Here is a 20,724-nt window from a genome sequence, read left to right as displayed (position 1 = left end):
ATTAACCTTAATAACGTTTGTCACTAAAAATGGCCGCTGCTTGGCGGGTTTTCTTCTGTGCATGCGTTAGTCACACTCACGTGAAGTGACGTATTTGCAGTTCTGGTGGGAACCTTTGCGCCTGCGCAATTGCATTCATATGGCCGCTTGGATTCCTCACATGGTGACGCTTGCACTGATGTTTTCGTGTTGTAGTTTATTTGCACTAAACCTTAATGCAAATAGTTTATATAAAGTAAGGGGTATAGAGTAGCTATTCATGGTATACAGTGTAATCATTTATTTCTGTTTTTTAATTTGTTTTCGCTTACTTTTCATGTACCGCGATTTTGAGGGTCTGAGAGACACTCGTGAATCCATAATGAGCTACCCTTCTGCGCATGACAGTCTTCTGCCGGTGGCATTGAATCCCTGCCAACCAAAGGTCTTAGCCAAGATGTGCCTGGGAAGATGCACCTTCACCCAGCAGAAGAAGCTAAAATGTCCCGCAAATGCAACAAATGTATTTTATTCATTGTATTCCGTAGAGTATGTCATGGGAACCCCAAAATCAATAGGCGGTCCCAAAAATATGTTAATATAGGCTTATAGAATTGAAATGTGATTGGTGTGTTGACCTATCCTACTTGGGGACCAATCGAAATTGGGGATTCTGACACTTGCAACATTTGGGGGGTGGTACACTGACCCGAAAACAGTATAACTAGCCTAGGTTTAGCTAGAGAAATTGTCCGGCTTGTCCGAATAGCTGACCTGTCACTGACCCAACGCACTCAATAGGTGACTTGATACAGAGGGCTGCGGAGCACCCTGTCCGAAATTTCCATAGACTCAAGGGTTTGGTTGAGAAACCTTAAGTGCTGGCGGAGCACTTTGCTGTGGAGTTCGATAACCCAATCGGGGTTCTGACTGATAGCTGCAGAGAGGGTGGAGCGCAAGCGTTTCTTCCAAACTGCGGGTGCTGGTCTTATCCTGGTGGTCCTGTCCTGATCCTAATCCTAATCTGGGTTTCCTGTCCTGTCCTGGGGTGTCCATTCTGCACCTGCTGTCCTGCTGATGACGGGTTTCCTTTGGGGTCCCTCCTGTTCTTAAGTGATCTGTGGCCAGGGTTGGTCTTCACACCATTCTAGGTAAATATAGTGCTGAAACTCTATACTGCACCTTTCTATTTTTCTGTCTTTTGCTTCAATAAAGACATATCTTTGCATATATTGACTTTCCATGCTTTTTCGCAAACCCACTGAATGAAAAGCTCATACGTTATTGTCGATATTCTAGCATGTTCCATTTTCTACCCATCCTTTGAGTACATTTCCTTTCCAGGTCATGATATACTGATGTTCTTTGTTTTACCCATCTTTTAGTTGATTCAAGTAATTGCACCAGTTTATTACTACGGTCTAATTTCACCTTATCTGTAGCTCCTCTTCATGGGGAAATATTTTACTGTGAAGTTTCTAGTATGATCTTTATTCTTCCCCGTCCTTTAGTCTGAAATTATTTGCCTAGCTGTTTCCTCATTCTCACCTTACTGTAGACTCATGAACGATCAGCTTGATATATTTCCTTTATGGATATGTACTCTTCATTATCTTGGTTATTGATTGTTTACTGGTTATAAATCTCATGCTGTCCGAATCTGAAATCTAGATAAAATCTTTAAAACTTCCCCGGAGTCTATGGTCTTTATGAAATACAGAAGGATATAAAGTTGGTATTGTGCTGTTTGCCTTTTCTTCAAAGCTAGCTCCCTGATTCATCGTGGTCATTAGGTACCCGTGACGGTGGATTGGTAAGTCGGGTACAATAGAAATATATAGGAAGGAACTGGGTTACTGGTAGTAGAGTGTATGGTCGCCCGATCAATAAATAATGGTGTATTGAAATATATGGGCCCAATACGTGTATGGTAAATTTGTTGGTTGGGTGACCTGTGCGCTCTATCAGACAAACCACTAGAATTGTGCTCATCACACTGCCCGATTTAACCTGCCACTGATCCACACCGGTTTGGTTGTCACAAAAAGAGACAGCACAAAACCGGCAAATCACAAAAACACCGGTGCCTGAGGGACACAGGATATGGATTACTGCATGACATTAGAGATCCCCATCTATAAATCTAAGGGATGTCCTAAAAAATGTGCCAAAATCTGGAGAAACTGGACGGAGTATCATTAAATCATTGTTGAAACGGGGCTTGGTAAAGATAACCCATGTGACGTGGTAGAAGTGGATAACAAATCTGCTGGATAGGTATAACTACTAAGCACAATGTGTGATGTTGACGCACAATCAAATAACGCCTGGTGGTTGAATATATAAAATGCAAATAACAAAAGAACCTTTATTAATAAAAAAAGGATGAGCAGAGTTATAATTTATTTCAGAAATTAAAAACTATGGAAATTACAAGAAGCCATGTGTCATAATTGTATGCTTTGCTGAATGAATATAGCTCCTAAAACCGGGTCTCCAACCTTTTCTGTACTAAGAGCTACTTATGATCAATGAACATTTTCCGAAGATACTAATATTATTATTGTTCAACAGTGACCGCATCAGACAAGATTACATTAGTCAATCAATCAAACAGCATTTGTAAAGTGCAACACTGTCACTCCTAGGGGTATCTGGGAGCTCTGTCTCTATTGAAGAGGCAGGTCTTGAATCTCTTTGTGAAGTCTGCCAGAGAGGGGGATGTACGGAGCTGGGGGTCGTTCCAATTCGTGGCATCAATGTAGGAGAAGGAGCAGCTGCAACGGAGGCTGTGTGTGTGTGTGTGTGTGAGAGCGCATGTGACTAGCGGGTTGTGGAAGTTCAATGTAGGGTTTCGTAGGAAGGTCCTAGGTCATGGAGGGCTTTGTAGGCGTGCATGAGGATCTTGAACTGGTATCTTTTCTGGATGAGGAGCCAGTGGAGGGCTCTCAAGTGGGCAGTGATCCAACATAGTTTGGGAAGGTCCAGGATAAGTCTGGCTGCAACATTCTGTATGGTCTGCAGTCTTGTGAGGAGCTAAGTGGAGATGTTGGCATAGAGGGCGTCAAGGTGGCTGGTGACGAGGGCCTGAGTGACAGTCTTTCTGCTGTTGGTTGGGATCCATCTAATGATTCTGCGCAGTATGCAAAAGTGTGAGGAAGCAGGAGGAGGCGACTGCATTAACCTGTTGTTTCATGGTCATTTGGCTGTCGAGGATGATACAGTGGTTGCCTGCAGGACTGGTCAGTGTGGGCATGGGTCTGAGTTCTTCGGGCCACCAGCTGTGGTCCCATGAGGAGGTGTTCTTTCCGAAGATCAGTATCTCAGTTTTGTCAGAGTTGAGTTGGAGGCAGTTGTCTTTCATCCATTTGGCAAAGTTGGTCGTGGCGTTGCAGAAGTTGGTTTTGACGTTGGAGGTGAGCAAGAGGATCAGTTGAGTGTAGTCTGCGTAGGAGATTTTGTTGAGTCCATGGGATACGACGACATCTGTGAGGGGGGTTCAAGTAGATTTTGTACAGGGTGGGAATAAGGGATGATCCTTGTGGCATTCTTTCTAACTGATACTGACTTGGACACGGTTACCCATTTCTACTAACACCCTTTTCCATTTGGGTCCACAGGTTGCTCCTGTAGCATATACACAACTGAGGAATTTGTCACAATTGTAAACTCTACGGAAGGGTTACTTCAGCCTTACGAGTTTGTGAATATTCAATAGCATGTCAATTTGTGAGCATTTGCATACTTGTCTCTGTCCCTTTTCCACTCTGGAAATGGTCAGAGATGTACTTTAGTCAGGGGCTCATTCCAAATATTACGAGGGAAAACAAACACCCCCTAACCTTTGTAGGGTATTGGACACAATTTCCAGAGACTTCCAGAAAGCATAAAATGTTAAACAAAAGCCCAGAACCGAAATGTGTGGTTCCCGGTGACATGGAACAAGTGGAAAGTTACATTGTTAGTTAGTATGGTACATTGCCAAGCGCCTTGTAACACAAACCTCATTTCTGTACTTACTGAAAAAGGAGGCGGTTGCAATCCTCACAGCCCAGAATTGAAGGTACGGTCCCCAGTGCATTTTGGACTGTCAAATGAAAAGAGAAATTGATGGTAAAATGTAATTCTGGAAAAATCATCTAATACTCTGAAATGACAGAAGCGCGTTCACACATTTAAAGTATATAAGCAGAAATGTAATTACCCTCAGTTAAACAAGTCTTCATTGGAACCAAAGTTATCAACTGGGCCCTTGTCATGATGTGACTTTAAGCTAGTCCTGTGGGAATTGTAGGCCCATATATATAATGGGAAAAGAGAAATCACAAGCCACTTCATGGTTGGTGCTATTGGAAGAACCACCAGAACTAGCTGTAAATAGCTCACTTGACTTGGGTTCAGTAAGCAGCCAAGGACTTCTTTGCATAAAACCACATACAAAATACGGCATATAAATGTGGGTCTTTACTCATCCTGTATAAACTAGAGAGTGAAGGCAGTGTGATCCCTGTAGCCATGGGTATCTCATGCTTTAATTAATAACCTTGGCCACGTTTGACGAATCTGCATGAGACTGGGCAACCAAGTAAGTCACTTTATTTCAAATCCTGTAAAGTTATTTGCAGATCGTTCCAAGGGAGGTTTGGCTTGGGTGGTGGGCATTTAATGGTTGTTTTTCAAAACAAGTGACTTTTTCATTTCAATTTCCACAGGAGAAAAATATTAATCACAGCTAAAGGGAAATAGACACTGGGGTGAAGAAAAGGTATATCACCTTTTCTCAGGCTATAACACCCCGAGCTCAGGTGAAGAATTCGGTAGTATCAGCATCTACAGCATCCAGACACTTTCTTGATCACATACTTATACATGGTTTCACCATCCATTTTTTACCACCCTCCTTGGTAACCACTAAATACATTTACACCAGTTTGTGCTCTAAAATGTGCTTCTCTGGTGCAGTACGCTGACACTATAAATTAAGTGTGAGACGACATATATATAAAGAAAAAAAATTACGTGGAATCTGGTACAGTGTAATTTTTGCTAACAGCGTTCGGCGTTTATAATGGGTATTATCTTACAGTAGGGAGGATTAATTTGTCCAGTAAGGGTGAGCTTATCAGGTGTGATGATTAATGCCCTAAGAGCAGCCCTGCCATTGTGAAATTGTTTTTTCACAAGCACTGAAAGATGAAATGCTGTGTTAATAATCCATGTAAATCTTTTTCTATTACGAAATGTAAATATCCTGCAAATGAATTCAGCAATGTGAATTTTTGTAAAATAATGTCCAGTTAAGGCTCTTTTTGTGAAGTAGGGGTTTTGAAACCACTAGTAAACACTTGCTACAAAAGCTTACAAATGTTATATATACACATACATCTTTACATATGCATCCAAAGATGACAACCCAGTATTTCACCTTTAATACAAATCCTCTGATTTCTTAGAACATTTCCTAACAAAACTTGAAGTCACCTCAATGATGTGGCGTGACATCCAAGCCTAGGAGTCTATGTGCGACAGGCACTTCTAAGGTGCGTTAGTACCAAGGTAATATTTTCAAGGGGCACTTTCTGTAAATTTGCTTATCAGAGAAAACAGAAAAATGGGAAGACGATATTGTGTCTGGGAACAAAAGATTTATGCAAAAGATTAATCGTCGTGGAAGTTGCAAAACATGGAGAGGAAACCCAGACTGTATACACATCTGCTAATCTTAGTCACCATATTTGAGAAGGATTGTGCTGTTCTTCTGCTTTGTGTGCGGTACACTTGTTAGATTCCTTTGAGTGAGCAATCTGAGATACATTTTGATAATTTTTAGTTACATATTAGTTGTACTTTTATTATCTAAACACGTCAGATAAAGAGAACAACTTCCTGAAAAAAAACAGGTGTGTAGAAGGCAGGATGCCAAGAACACACAGCAGGTGAACTGCATGCTGTTACTCGTGGGTCTACACACCCACCACACTCTACACAAAAACAATATAGGGGGCAAGTGAAATGTCCAACTTCCAATTAATAAAAGTGAAAAAAAAAGTCCTTTCTATTCGTACTAACCGTATATGAATTTTCCCTGAATATTCCTATGTTAGATGTATTGGGGCCAATTCACGAAAGCATTTATGAGTATTTGCAGTAGCATCACAAGGGTACTCATACATGTCTTTTTTAATTGACCGCTTAATTACTATCAAAAGTGTTGGAAATAATATATTTCCACACTAGTATGATTACTTTCTTTTTCAAAATTGGTGTTTGATTTGTTGTTGGACTGTAATCAAATTTCTTTAATAAGTCCTTATTTATCTGGGCCATATGTCTTTTATTCCTGATTCCTCTTCCATCACTGCATGCACGAAAGGATGACCATTAACATACTCACATTAACCCTAATAAAAGTGAGCTGGTGCTCAATCTAAGCCAAAAAATATAGAAGTGATATTTCCTTCTGGCCAGAGGAGAAGGGGGTCCCTCTGCTAAATTATTTTCCAGTTAAATCCCTGGGAGTACATCTGGATGAAAACCCCTCCTTTAAGGCATAGATCAACTCTGTCTCCTCCTGTTTCTTGGCTTTGAAAACCCTGGGGAGCAGTGCTCCCTTTCCTGCCTCGTGGACTTACACCACCAGTTGGTCTCTGCAAGTGTGCTCTCACAAATGGATCCATGCAACATCTTGTATTATGTGCTGTATCTTGTGCTGCTGGATTAGGCTCTAAAGAAATCTTAAGAAATTGCGGAGATAAAGTACCTCGCTGTACGAAGTGTGGCAGACCGTGTGCTCAGACCCACATTCCCAATGTGAAACGATTGTGGCCAGGGAGCAAGACACTATGATTTTTAATACCTAAGCTCTGAAAGGATATATCCCTATCCTTGAGGTCCATCAAGAAATATTTTCCTTTCAGGAAAGCATTAAAAATGTCATTTTCAGCTGAGTTTCCTACATTCGTCCCACTTCTGTAAATTTCCTAGGTTTTTGTTACTGGGGGATGGTTTTTGAGAAGTGCTGCAATATCGGCTCCCCGTAACAAAAGCAGCAGCCGTGTTTCCCACCAGCACCACTGTCCCCCATGCCTTCCCCCCGTCCGACTTAATTGCCAGGGATGGTTTCGCGTTCTCAGTCTGGCCCTGGCCATGGCACCCTTTTATGTGGACTTTTGCGCTTGTACAAATATTAAATAAATGATAATCTGGTTGGGAAGTGCATATATAATTTTTGTGTGATTCGTTGGTGCAAAATTGGACTGGGCCTGTGCAAAATTATCTTTTTTTGTGAAATGCGCTAGGTGTGATGTTGTTCACAGCCTAAGACTGAGGTTTATCAAGATTCTTCTAGAATATGCATCCCATTTACCAGCTGGTGGGTGCACACGTTTCCCTTTTGTGGAATTTGTGAGTAAATAAGCCAAACACTGGATTGGTATGAATTATGATTTTTCAAAGGGGCAGACATTTTAATTGGCTGCGACTTTCTGTCAGTGCCCCCTAGACTAATAACAAATGGCTCTCCAGTCAGTTCCTGGCATTCGCTTTAGACTTGGAAGACACTATGTAGGCCAATTAATTGAAGCTGTCAGATGACAACCTGCATTACTGTATCCTCCTTTCAAGATGGAAACTAAACCAAGCTTCTGGATTGTCTCTTAAGGACAGGATTAATCTGATCAAGACAGTAAACAGCAAGACTCAACTGACTGAAGATCTTCTAGAAGGACTCCTCAAGGAAACAAAAATGTGCGAAACCGTAGGAAGAGGAAAAGTCACGGTCGAGCTCCAGGGGGGCCTCCGGGCCGGCACGCAGTGCGCCCGCTCCACTCCGAAGTGCGGCGACAACACCCAGCAGGTAAGATATCACAGATCCAGTGTTCCACATATGTTTCTGGAGTCCGTCCTTCCTATCCCTCCGGGAGATTCACTAGGGGGATGTTGTTGCGGCGTGAGCGCCTTTCTGCATCTTCGACTCTGTCCTCACGTGCAAGTACCCGGTCTAGGACATCTTACAGGGCTGCTGCATGACTAGTAGTAACTGGCTTCAATTCTGATAGTGCCCGAGTATATGTTGGAACTTTCTCCGCCAGATTGCGGTGGTCAGCTCACAATAAAGTGAAATTGGATGGTACTTTGTCAATTCGAGCTGAGATGAGTGGGTCTGATCCAATACAATTCCGTTTTTTTCTACCGCTGCCAGTACCGAATCCAGTTTTGTGGTTCTCCCCGCAGTTGGATCGTCACCAGTTGCATTGCCCCCTGAGTGTGGCGGCTCCAGCGCGCCGGTACGCGCCGTATTCTGCAGCGCATTAGTATGGAGGCGGCCCATTGCCAATTTTTGCGCCAAGAGCATGGACGTTCGATGTTAGCCAGCCGCAAGGGAGTGTGTATAGAGACGGGCCGTAAACGTGCGGTCGTTCTCGCTGACTGTCTGTGCGCCAGTGAGGTTGGCACTGACTGCCTCCACACCATGGTAGGTGTTTCAAGCAAGTCGTGTTTGGCAGTAACTGTCCCTTTGTGGCGCAGCACTTGCAGGCACGGGTTTAAATCGGGTTACCAGGTTCTGGCACAAGCAGGCGTAAAAGAGGGCGCAGGGTGCAGGGCAGATCATGTATATTCCACCCACTGCAGGTGCATGCCTCATCACCACGCGTCACCACAGGAATACAAGGAGCTGCACACTTAGTTGCAGGCACAACAGCGGGGCCCAGCAGCAAGAAGATACAGGCCACATCGCGCCCCCGGTTGGTCACCCTGGTAGAACAATGTCAGTCCTCTGAAAAGGTGACTGGACACGCACAGGTTGGATGTCACTGTCGGCCTACAGGCGTCTGAAGCTGTGCAACCTCTGCAGGTGTGAGCGTAATTCCTGTCACCAGCTCCGGCACGCGCAGGCGCAAACTGGACGCAGGGTGCAGGGTAGATCATGTATGCCCCACCTGTCATAGTCGTAATATTCATCTCTACATGCCTCTGCAGTGCCACGTGTAGCCGCACATATGGGCGCCGGCATAGCAGTAGGGCCACTTGCAATAAGGAATAGGCCAGGCCGCGTACTCAGTCATATTTCCCGGGTAGATCAATGTCAGTTTACGCGAGAGTGCCTCGCCCTATACAGGCTGAATGACACCTCCAGCTTCAAGGCCTCTCCTATACCCCCAGGGCAGCGATACTGCAGCAAGAATATTCAGAAGCCCTCTCGACAGCGATCACACAGGTAGGGCATGACTCGCTTGATTTTGCAGGACAGGTGGCCCAATACGCGGTAAGATGCAGGCTACTTCACCCTGTGCAGGCCGTGTCAATGTCTGGGAGAGTGCAGGGCGCAGGACGTAGGACACGGTGTGCGCCACTCAAGAAAAGGGGGGCCAATCGGCCCCCACGCAGGCATGGCGGGGCCCGGCCCCTCCCATATCCCGGTTCCTTCATGGTGGCTTGCCCCCCGCCCTCGCCCCGGAAGTAGTTGTGCACTTCCGGGGCGAGGGGGCGGGGCCGCGACGGCGAAGGGGTTAAGAGCCTGGGGAGCGCGGGAAGCGGCCTCTTTGTGCCCGCGCTCCCAGGCTCGCTCCTCGCCCCACCGTGGGGCTGTGTAATTTTCTCCATTTTTCTTTTAGGTCTGCCTCGGAGCCGACGCGAGTTCGTGGCGGAGCGGGAGTAGCAGCAAGACCGGAGCCGAAGCGAGTTCGTGGTGGAGCGGTAGTAGCTGCAAGTGACCGGAGATCGGGCGTAGTGGCGGAAGAATCCTGTGGATCCAGCGAGGCCGGGGAGAGCGCACCGCCGAGCGGCAGTTCCAGGACTCAACTGGGGAAGGACACCTAAGGGACACTTGCGCACTGAGACACAAGGTATTTTGCGGGGCGGGCGCTGTTCGACAGCGGCTCAGAAGCACCGGCCACAACGAGTGGGGATAAGCGGCTTTGAGCGCTGCTGCCCAGCTCACGAAGAAAGATTTAAAACCCAGAATTTAATTGTGTCGTGTGCGCTGTCCGTTGGGGGGGGGGGGAGATTGTGCCTCCTCGTGTGTGCTGAGTGATTCGCATAATTTTCCTTCAACGAACTTGGGGCGGGCTCGGCTCTTGCTTTCTTTTTACCCGGCAAGTTTTTGCAAAAAGCTAAGCAGGGACAGCTAGGGCAGAGAGCGGATGGGAGACCAGAGAAGGTTCCTCCGTGTAAAATGGTTTGAGAAGCAACAAGCTATTGGAGAGTAATTAATGAGGTGAACGTGTCTTCATGGAAGGCAACTGGTTCTATGTAAAGTGCTCTGATACCTTAAAATGAGTAGATGATCGGTTGGGTGTTGCACAAACAGCGAATTTATGTCATCAAAATTTTAATGTTGTTTTAATTCTATAAGGGCTCTACTTTATAGAGTAATTAATGAGGTGAACGTGTCTTCATGTAAGGCAACTGGTGCTATGTAAAGTGCTCTGATACCTTAAAATGAGTAGATGATCGGTTGGGTGTTGCACAAACAGCGAATTTATGTCATCAAAAATTTTAATGTTGTTTTTAATTCTATAAGGGCTCTACTTTATTGCAGGCTACCAGGGTGTGCATGGGCTGTACGTCGGGGAGTGTCTAAATATACATTTGAGGGTATTTTATGATTGCTGACTACGGTGAAGAGTGTTATTTCCTTATGAATTTCAACAGTGTTTGGGCAGTCAAGTAAATAAGTCAATGATAGCTGGGAGAGTTTTCCCATGCATTAACAACCACAACTGGAAATTTAACGTATTTTCTATTTCAGGGGGGCAAAGTCTAGGATCTCTGTCTTGACGAGCCCTCTCTGCGTGGCTTTTGTTCTTGTGCCTGAGTGTTTAGCACATTTTGCAGTATTTATTTATTTATTTATTTTTTTAAAAACCTTTATTGAAACTTGCAAAGTATTACATGCGCAGGCCCACAACCACAGGGGCCGGCCGCAAGCGTATCAAATGAATCAGGATGTAGAAACAAGAACACGACCGAAAAAAGCAATATCATAGATACGTCATGTGTGAGTGCGCACTGCAAAGCATAAGGATATATGAGGTTTTCGTTTTTTTTAAAGTTATGTAGAGTAGGAACGGCTGCAGGAGCAATGGCGTCACACCACATAATAAAATAAGAAGAGGTAAGGGGGGGACGTACCCCGCAGAGCAAACAGAATCAGTTGATGAACCACACAGTTGTCAAAACAATACAGTCGCCGAGGCGGACCTAGAGCAAAAACAATACGACAGCAAACAATAAAGCAGAGCACCATTCTGAAAACTCGCCCCCCAGTAACCTAAAGACATAGTTGAGTGTAGAAGCCTTATAAGAAAGGAAAAAGGGAAAGAAAGACAGCCAACCCTACTAAAGAGGTAAAGAACCCTCCCAGAGACAGAAGGAAAAAGAAGAAAGGGACCATAGAACAAAACAAACTAAAATAACAAACCCCCCCCACACCCGCCACCCTACACCACTGTAATGGCTACGGCCTACCCCACTAACAGCGTGCCTGTCGCCCAGGAACTGCCCCAAAGGAGAGGGAAAGAAAAGAGAAAGCGGAGGAGGAGAAAGCAGACACACTCCCGGACTCCCATGCCCACCGCCAACAGCAACCACCCGGAGACACAATAAAACCAATATTCAGCAATTATACAAACCAGTCACGGTAGGATAAATAAAAGCCACCCAATTCCCATCACAATATAGGCACAACCCCGGCATTAAGAAAAGCTATTATATCGGAACCCAGCGATAAAGTTCAGCCCTGGCCAGTACGGTCCGTCCTAAGAGTCCTTGCCACTCGAGCCGCCATTTTGATGGAAAAGGCAGAGCGTCCATAAAAGTTCTTTGCAGCATAAGAGGATTGAAAACAGGATAAAAGTACATGGCTCGAACTAGGAAAGATGTCCAAGAACAGCGAGCATCCGAAACCATCAGCAAGTAACTCGTGGCCACATGGAAGTTTGTCCATAGAAGTGATGGGTGGCAGCAGGGTCAGGCAAAAGACACTAGTGAGAAGCACGGGCTGGCTAGCCGGCAATAAGGGACCGTCGAGAATCATAAAGTCCGGGCGATGCACAGGGACCCCGACCTCTGAGATGCCATGCATCGCTGGTACCATCTCCAGCTGGAGACCAAACGAGGTGTCGTCCTCAGGTGCCAGGATACCGTCCACTTTCCCCATCAGTGTCCGGAACACAGCGACTGTGTGCGAATGGAGCGCCCCAATGGCGGCCACAACGGCCCGTAGTGATGGCGTGCCCTCCGTCCGCTCCATCTCCTCTCGGTAGGTGACAGAGCTGGGTTCGGACCCCGGAGGCCGGCTGCTCCGGAGTCACAGGCCACGTAAATCTGATCACAAATAATGGGCGCTCCTCGTCTTATAGAACACACCTTCGCCGTCAGGGAGGACCCAGCCCGTCGACCCCCACAGGGCAGAAAGGGCTCCGGGCGCCGGGCCTCCACCACAGCAGCCGGCGTGGCACGCTGGCGTGTCCCGGGTGTGGATCGTTCAAAGGATCGTCAGAAAAATCAACAATTCAGGCACTCTTCGGGAGACCGGGCTCAGTCCAGGTCTCACGGCCGATGTTGTTCAACTCCGACTCGGGTAGTCTAGAAATCGAGGCCCCGGCTTCAACACGATGTTAGGCCGAGAATAGAAACACGGCGTATCTTCGTCAGCCGATAAGGTAGAAATCTCTGGAAGCAGTAGACCTTCATAGACAAGAAAATCAGGTGTGCAGACAGGATGAAAGACAGGATAATCGAGCTGTTGGCGGAGGTCGACGGAGCCGGGAGCTTATGCGGCCATCTTGATTCGTAGCGTAGCTCCTCCTGACATTTTGCAGTAGTATACGACAGAGTGTACTTTGTTTTCTCTTGAGGTCTGCACGCCGGTCATTTTTCCGCCTGTGCACTTTCGGCTACCTATTTATGTCCGCAGCCCCAGACTACCACGTGTTCATTTCACGTGCTCACCTCTGCTCCAGAATTGAATTATATGGCACAGAAGATACAGCATATTCATATTGTATTAATGAGATAAAGGAATGTTTCACAGCCGCATATTGTTTATTAAGCGACTTCCCTCTTTCTTCTCGCATGGGGGGAAGGATAACTTTTAACCCAGCACAGTTTGCACTGCCTTTTGCGAGATTCATGAACTACTCGTCTGCTCCATAGAACATTTTGCATAGAGATGGAGGCAGGACACTGTTATCGGTGCATATTAGGGTTACAGCATTATAAGTGGCTGTACAGGTATTTCTCGGATTTCGCCAATGCGTATGTATGGGATGCAGGTTTAGCAGTGGTCTGCTTCTGAATGTGCTTCTCTGTGTGTGCGGTTGCACCTTATTATGGAGACGGACGGGTGGGTTCTCCATGCCTTTTGGTGAACTCGGCGTTGTTTTGGGGCATGTGCCAGTATTTCACATGATTGCTTAGTGTCACCGTGTATATGTATGTATGTAGCCGTACCACCACTTGCGACCTCAGAGCACAACATTGCACCCGGGTTCGTTGGCTCCTTTCTTTCTTTTCATGTGTGCATGTCCAGTGGGGACTAGGGACAGGGTGTGTGTTTATGTCTAGATGCATATGTGTAGTATATCTGTGTGTGCACACGTGCATGTATGGGGAGAGGAATGAGGATTGCATGGACGAAAGTCTGGAATGGGGTTTCTGTTTTGGCATACATGAAGCTATATCTAGCTGCCTGCGCTACCATCTAGTGGTCAAGTTTAAAAGTGCGGAATCATTTGTAATTTCATGATGGTCCGACGAGATAGAGGGGTGCTAGCATGATTAGGGGGGGCTTTCTTCACATGGGGATGCCAGAATCTGCGCTAATGATGGTGTTTGCATTACTCTAAGCGGTTGGTTTGATAAAATACCATTTATATTTAGGCTATTGGTAAAGATGGAAAATATAGCAATGAGAATTTATTGAGTGAGGTGAGCGCAAGACACACCGAGAATCATTGTCGCAGGCGCCGGGCTGGGTCTAAGCACCGGCAATCTAAACTGGTCTTTAACGGGCTCTGTTTTGAGCCCTATCACAGGTGCCCTGTTTTTCCAGACTGTAGGGACAACAGGAACTTCGATGTTACGTTTTTAAAATTACGTAAGCTAAACATCCGGGCTTAGCATGGTGTGCTGCCTTAAATTGTGTTTTGCTGTTTCTGCCATTGCATCCAGATATATGATACAACAACAAGTAACATCATACCTACAAGGTTTTCAAAGGTTGTTAGCTGTAGAAGGCTCATAGGCCATGACGTCATGCCATAACTTCTCCACTAACGAGAAGTGAGCACACATACAGGCAACAAGTCCCTGTGTTTGTTTTCTTTCTTCATCTACTAGCTGGGACGGGCCCAGAGCTCAGGATGGCTCGTGTATTGATATTTGAATTATTGCTCATTCCTATGGGGGGTGCGTTGCATGGTTATCTCATGAACATCCAATTTTCTTTTCTCTTCTGAACTTTATGCATCACTGAATGCAACGGTAGGGACTGTCATTTAGGCCCCCCCCTGCTCATCAGTTCGGAATAGCATTCTGCTGTGGAGTGTTAGTTTATTGGAATTTTAGAAACACTAACAGCAGCAAGTCCCTGGGTCTGTTTTTCTAGATGGGACGGGCCCGGAGCTCAGGATGGCTCTGGTATTGATGTTTCAATTATTGCTCATTCATTCATTATGGTGGATCCGTCACATGGTTATCTCATGAACATCCAACTCTTCTCTTCTGAACTTTATGCATTACTGAATGCAACGAGACTTAGGTGGCATTGACTTCCAGGGCTTTGCCACTCGGACCAAGAGAGTGAATCCTCCAGTGGATTTCTTATGGAAACCTAATTTTGGAATCTGAAGTGCTACCTCTGAGCGAGGAGCCCTGTTTTTGTCTGAATTACTTACAGTTGGTTTATAGTGGTACTCCTTTTCATTGAGATGCTCTGTAGATGGTGCAAAATGCCTTAAACATTGATCTAGCCAGATCAGGTAGCCATCGGGGTGCCTGTGGAAGTGGCGTCATTTGTTCTTGGAGCAAAGTATGTGGGAATAGTGTGAGAAGGTTGCCTGGCATATGCTGTCCATTATGCTAGTGGGCACGTCGCACCAGTCCAAACGACCCTTATTGATGGTAGGTTACGGACAACCTTATTAAGAAACTATCCTAGTGGTAGCCGTGGAGGAAAGCCTTCAGGCTAAGTCTTGGAGGAATGTAAAGCAGCTTGTTTTACCAAGGAACGGTTGTCATTTTCTGTCAAACAGACTGTCCTTTTTTCACACATAGAGCCTATGCATAAAGACGTGGGTAGAAAAGCAGGATTAAGAGGCGATGTCCTCGTCTGCAGCACAATTTTCTTTTAGTAACAATGATTGTGAAAATAGGAAGCCAATTTTACAGCCTAGCATGGTTAGGGCGGCGCTGATCCTATGCTAAAGATTTAGATGCTGCAATGGCAAACAGACTGTCCCTTTCAAACCTGGATCCTATCGCCTAAAGACGTGGGTAGAAAACCAGGAATAGGAGGCGATGTCCTGGTCTGCAGCAGAATTTTAGTAACCATGAATGTGCCGTGGCACCGCACTTCACATTGTGTACCGCACTTCACATTGTGTATCGTCCTTAAGGAGTCACGAGGGCGCTATTGTAAGCACGGTGGACCCCATGCACTGGGTCACTGTACTGCACACTGGTTATTATTCGCTAATGAAGGTCATTCTACAGGGCACTCTCCGTAATACTAATCCAAACACACTACATGGGACACAAACTGAGGCTATGCTTAACACTTAGAGGGAAGTGTTAATGAGTATGCATCTGGCGTCTTATCTAAAACTTAGCAAGTGATGGCAATGTAAGACTAGCACGTGTACAGCAGTTATCGCCAGAAACACTAATGGTTTGTGTTTATCTTTTCCATTTATGTATGGCCGGGTCCATGGGGGATATCTGGAGTGCTCCACATCACAACAGCTGCAACAGGTGGACAGCCCAAGGGATGCTTACGTCAGGTAGAGGATGGCAAGCAACAACGCAACTGTGATGGGCGAGCGATCAAAGACGCAGGAGGTGCCAGCACAGGGCTGATTGTTTTTGGTGTGTAAACCCTAGATTGGGCTGGCCGCAGTAATGTAGCGGGATGTTGCGTCACATAAAATGGCAGTATTTTCCTTAACAGGAAATTGTATTTCTACAGTAACGGCGCCTGCGCTCGCAGGGCCACCAGTGTCAGCATGGTATATTCATAGGTTACCAATTGGTAGGGCCAACGATAGGGATGGGGCAGTGCACAAGGGTGTGCATTGCTAGCCTTGGCAACCCCAGGAATAATAGGCCTATTCAATGCCTCATCACCCCTGGTCGGGAAGTGGGGACTTCCATAGTGAAGTGTTAGACATACACTTAACATTTCCCAGTGCGTAGTGGCCAGGTGTGGGTGGTTAGCAGACTTCACGATACGCCAGTGGGAGGTGTACACTGATAGTACAAGGATACCCCCGGTCACAGCAACTACAGGGACACCAAAGATGGGGTCTGTCCGTCCAGAGTGGGGAAGGAGAAGTACCCGATAGGCACGCCCAACACCCTCAGTCAATATCTGACAGCGGGTAACAACGATTGGGGTTTTTAATTGGGCAAAGGGGGTTCTGGTGGAAGGGATAATCGCACTAGCAAGCAAGTTAGCAAAATATAAAACCCAGACTGCAACATAGGAGGGCTCAATTTCCCCAGGCTGCAGGGAAAGGGGGGGTGGACTCGGTGAGGGCGCGGAGTCACCCTGTGAAGAATCACTCGATAAAGAGGATCAACACTTGGATTGAGAAATTATTTCAAACACCTCAATTGCAGTATATCCCACAGGGGTGCATCAGAGAGAGACATTGTAGAATAACAGTCGGCTGATGAAGAAGAGTTAACAATTGTTGGAGGGGTTGTCTCTACTCACAGGGTGGGGGTCCAGTTCACAGAGTCAGGGAATGCCCTATGGATAGGGAACAAACTAGCAGGGGTAGAGGGGTTTTTTGATTAGGAAGATGACCTTTCAGTGTAGGCGGTTGGGGGGGGCCAGATAGTCAGTCAACTATGCTGGCCTGTGGCGGTAAGGTCATAATCGGTGAGCAGCAATTTAAGGTCCTTAGGGGGGGGGCGGTCCCATTCACGAAAGGGGCCGCCCAGCGGGAGGGGCCATTGGTCTCTCCCAGAACTTCAGGGGCAGGATATGATATCCATTACTTAGAAGGGTGCGGGGGAGGGAGTCTACGCTTTCCTCAGGCTGGTAGCCACCCCTCACAGACACTATGACGTCATCAAGGTGCGCGAGTGTACGGGCCCTCCTGTTATGGTTAAATGGAGTTCAGGGAGCGCACGTGGGTGAAACGTGCCCTGGGTTGCGCGCGCACGTGGGTGAAACGTGCCCTGGGTTGCGCATGCGCATCTCGAACGTGAGAGCGTAGCTGTAAAAGGATCTGACACCGGTTAGCGACCTTGCCGTACGACTTAAATTATTAGAATGCATTTTAATTTTCAGGATGTTAGATTCGGTTAGGAAACACGCTGTACTAGATATTTGTTAAGGTTAGCCCATCATACCATGTCAAAAATGGATGTAAATCTAATGTTCTGAAATGTGCATTTAATAATTGTCCAAATGTTTATTTTATTAAAATTTTAATTTTGTTTTTATATTTTATTAAATACGGCCAGGGGGGGCCCTGACCCCCTGACTTCGAAAGACCCACATGTTGAATGGTTGAATTAGGTAATGCTGTCAGTGTGTTAAGGAGGGGATGGCCGGTAGTCCCAGACCATGCTGGGTGCAATGTTGAGGTATCGGCGCTTCCCGCAGCGACAGCTCGAGCCCAGAACTTCTGCCCCCGGCGGCCACGGGAGCCAGGCCCCCTGGGAGCAGGACGCGGGTCGCAGCTGTCTAAGGGCCGACTCCGCCCATGGGCCAATGGAGTGGAGTCCTTCAGCCTCTGCGTTGTCAGCGGCTCCAGTAGTAGTCCGCAAACCGCTCTTGTCCCGTCTAGAGAGTGAGGTCCCGTGGTGCCAGGGGAAAAGGCCTCCACCGCGCCCAGGCTGCCTCCATCAGTAGGGTTAAGGGCCGCGATCCAGCCACATCACAGCAGGTACCGACTCCAACGGCTGCAGCGGCGGTGGCACTCCCCTGCGACACCGCCAAGGCAAATACGTATCGGCGTGTGCTCGCAGAGACGCACCGCCAGTACCGCCCGACCAGGGCCTCCGTCACCGGATTCCTGGGGGAAGAGCCTGGGCACTGATGTGACCACGAGCGGCAGTGCGGTGAGTAAGTACAAAGAATGTCTCCTGCAAGCTTCACTGGCGCAGTGACAGTGCACCTAGTTGTAGGGCAGCGCCGTAGTTGCAAAGGCTGTTATTTAGCTGGTGGTATGTTCCCGCTTCTGCTTTGGAGTTCCACAGGCCGTGTTTTTGCTGCCACCGCCGCTACAGGTCAGGACCGTGCTTTAGTGGTGCCGCAGGGCCTCAGCCGCAGTCACAGTCTGGCGTCAGCTAAATGCTGCAGCTTCCTCTTTCGGATGGCAGGAGAAAATCAGGATAAATGAGGGATTGGGCGCAGAGCCTCACGAAGTCGCGTCCACCATGATGGCTCCCTGGCCACGCCCCCTAAATATGTATAACAATTATGTTTATAAATGTATAGATATTATTTAGGTCTGCTAAACAAATGCACATATTACTTAAGGTTACATTAATTATAGGCTTAACATGTATATAGGTCACTTCATAGTTTTCATATAAGTTATTTGATTAGATACGTATGGTTCTCCGTTTATCTATTTATCACAATAAGTAAATTCTATCATATATATATATGTATCTACATTTGCTTCACTATTGAATTATCGAAAAAGAAAAAAAAAAACACAAATAAATTAGCTTAAAGTCCACAACAACTGAAAGACTGAGTTTATTAAATACAATGTAAATCTTGATATATTAACTTCCTTATACATGTTCATCTTCCATGTACTGATGTAACTATGTATTGATTACTTTACTGCTAGTGTTAAAAAACAAAAAACAAAACACATTTTTGTCTCTCCAATGTACTACTGTATGTTTCACCCAATACCTCTCTCAGACTCATCCCAACTCATTCTACTACTATGATTTACAAAATATCCCATTCTACTACTATGATCTCCAAAATAACTCTTTCTAGACTCCTCCCTCCTTGTAGTACCACAAAATGTATTTTACTATTAAGATCTCCCAAACAATCCTTTCTAAATTCTTCCCTCATGTATGCCTCCCTAGACTCATCTGAGACCTCATTTTCCTTCTAGGACCTCCCTACTACTATGATTATCCAATACACACTTTCTAGACTTTTTCTCTTCTATCCCTCTATTATTATCCTTTTCAACCCAACTAACAGACCCACATGTTCACCACTCAAATGAATTAATATTTCCCTATACTAATTCACCACTACCCCTTTTTTGTTACCGGAGTAGCGTACTACCCACCAAAAAGCGCTTAGATGCCTCATCAGAGGTAGTAAGTGCTTTATAAATACAATTTGAGGATAGGATGTAGCCTTACAGCTAGAGCGGTCAACCTCAGACCTGGGGACCTGGGGACCCGGGTTCGAGTCTCGGCAACGACACTCAACATCCTGTGATTCTGGGCAAATCACGTAATCTCCCCAGTGCCTAACAAAAATTAATGTGTTCTGTAACAAAACTGGTGCTCATGTAAAGCGCTCGGATACCCAATGTCTCTGGTCTAGTTTGCACTATATAAAACTCCAACAACAAAAAAAATTAAAAGTTGGTCCTTCAACCTTAACCCCTCTTTTTATTTATCCAGAAGTCACACATAACACACATACCACAAGCGACAAAATCATGCGACGCACAAGATCATGCCCAAAAGTGACCCTGACCCAAAGGGCATAGTAGAGTACCGTACCCTTGATGGGTGCACAACTACATCATCATTATGCAGGGGAGCATTATGACCATCATATAAATGCATAAGGTACCAACAAAGTGGGCATTCCTAAGCCAAAAAGCATAACAGTGGCACAAATCTATTTTGCCCCATTTGAGTAGTCAAGTTTTACGGAAAGGGCCTGTAAAAAACTGGTATAGGGGGACTCAACACCACCTCATAGTGCTGTAGCACCACAATCTACCAGCATTCGAGCTAGTAACACCATTAGAGGAACCCCTAGACACTAAGTCCAGAAGCACTTGAAAAACTCATAGAAGAGCCATTTGAGATGGCTCTGTTTGAGAGTGACATTGAAACAGCAAGGGAAGAAAGTGTGTTTGAGCCTCTTGGGCCTATGAAGAGGGCAAATATCGTCAAGCATTCTGTAATTGGTATGGAGGAAAATGCTCGATGTGGACCATCCACCTCCAGAGACTCAATTCTCACAACCCTAAACTCTACTCTTTTGGCTACAGTCAACGCCTTGACTTGACAGTCGCATGAATTGGAGGTGCAGGTAGACCTTATACAAACTTTAGCTCAAACAATGATCACACTAGATAAAAAAACTGATAGCCTGGACCGCAAGTTGAATGCTTATGGATATGGACATACAGTGAAAGACACCGCCAATCGCATGGAGGGAGTGATCTTACTGGAGAAACAACAGAGGTAATTGGAAAGAAGGCTTTGTGTACTTGCAAAGAAATTGGGAACTCAGTACCCTCCCTGACCTCCTCTCCAAACTACCACACAAGTGAATCACTTGAG

At 46.0% G+C, this 20,724-nt stretch overlaps 1 protein-coding gene across 1 annotated transcript in view; it reads right to left on the bottom strand.

Annotated features, from left to right (window-relative positions):
• FAM177B (family with sequence similarity 177 member B) overlaps positions 1 to 20,724 on the bottom strand; it is an 89,566-nt gene that overhangs the window by 21,845 nt on the left and 46,997 nt on the right. The window contains exon 3 of the mRNA XM_078649827.1: positions 4,000 to 4,066. Coding sequence (XP_078505953.1) covers positions 4,000 to 4,066 — 67 coding nt within the window. The remainder of the gene's footprint in view (positions 1 to 3,999; positions 4,067 to 20,724) is intronic.

Source organism: Lissotriton helveticus, chromosome 6, assembly GCF_964261635.1.
Source record: "Lissotriton helveticus chromosome 6, aLisHel1.1, whole genome shotgun sequence".
In the NCBI taxonomy this organism is placed as follows: Eukaryota; Metazoa; Chordata; class Amphibia; order Caudata; family Salamandridae; genus Lissotriton; species Lissotriton helveticus.
This window is presented reverse-complemented; position numbering and strand designations above follow the sequence as displayed.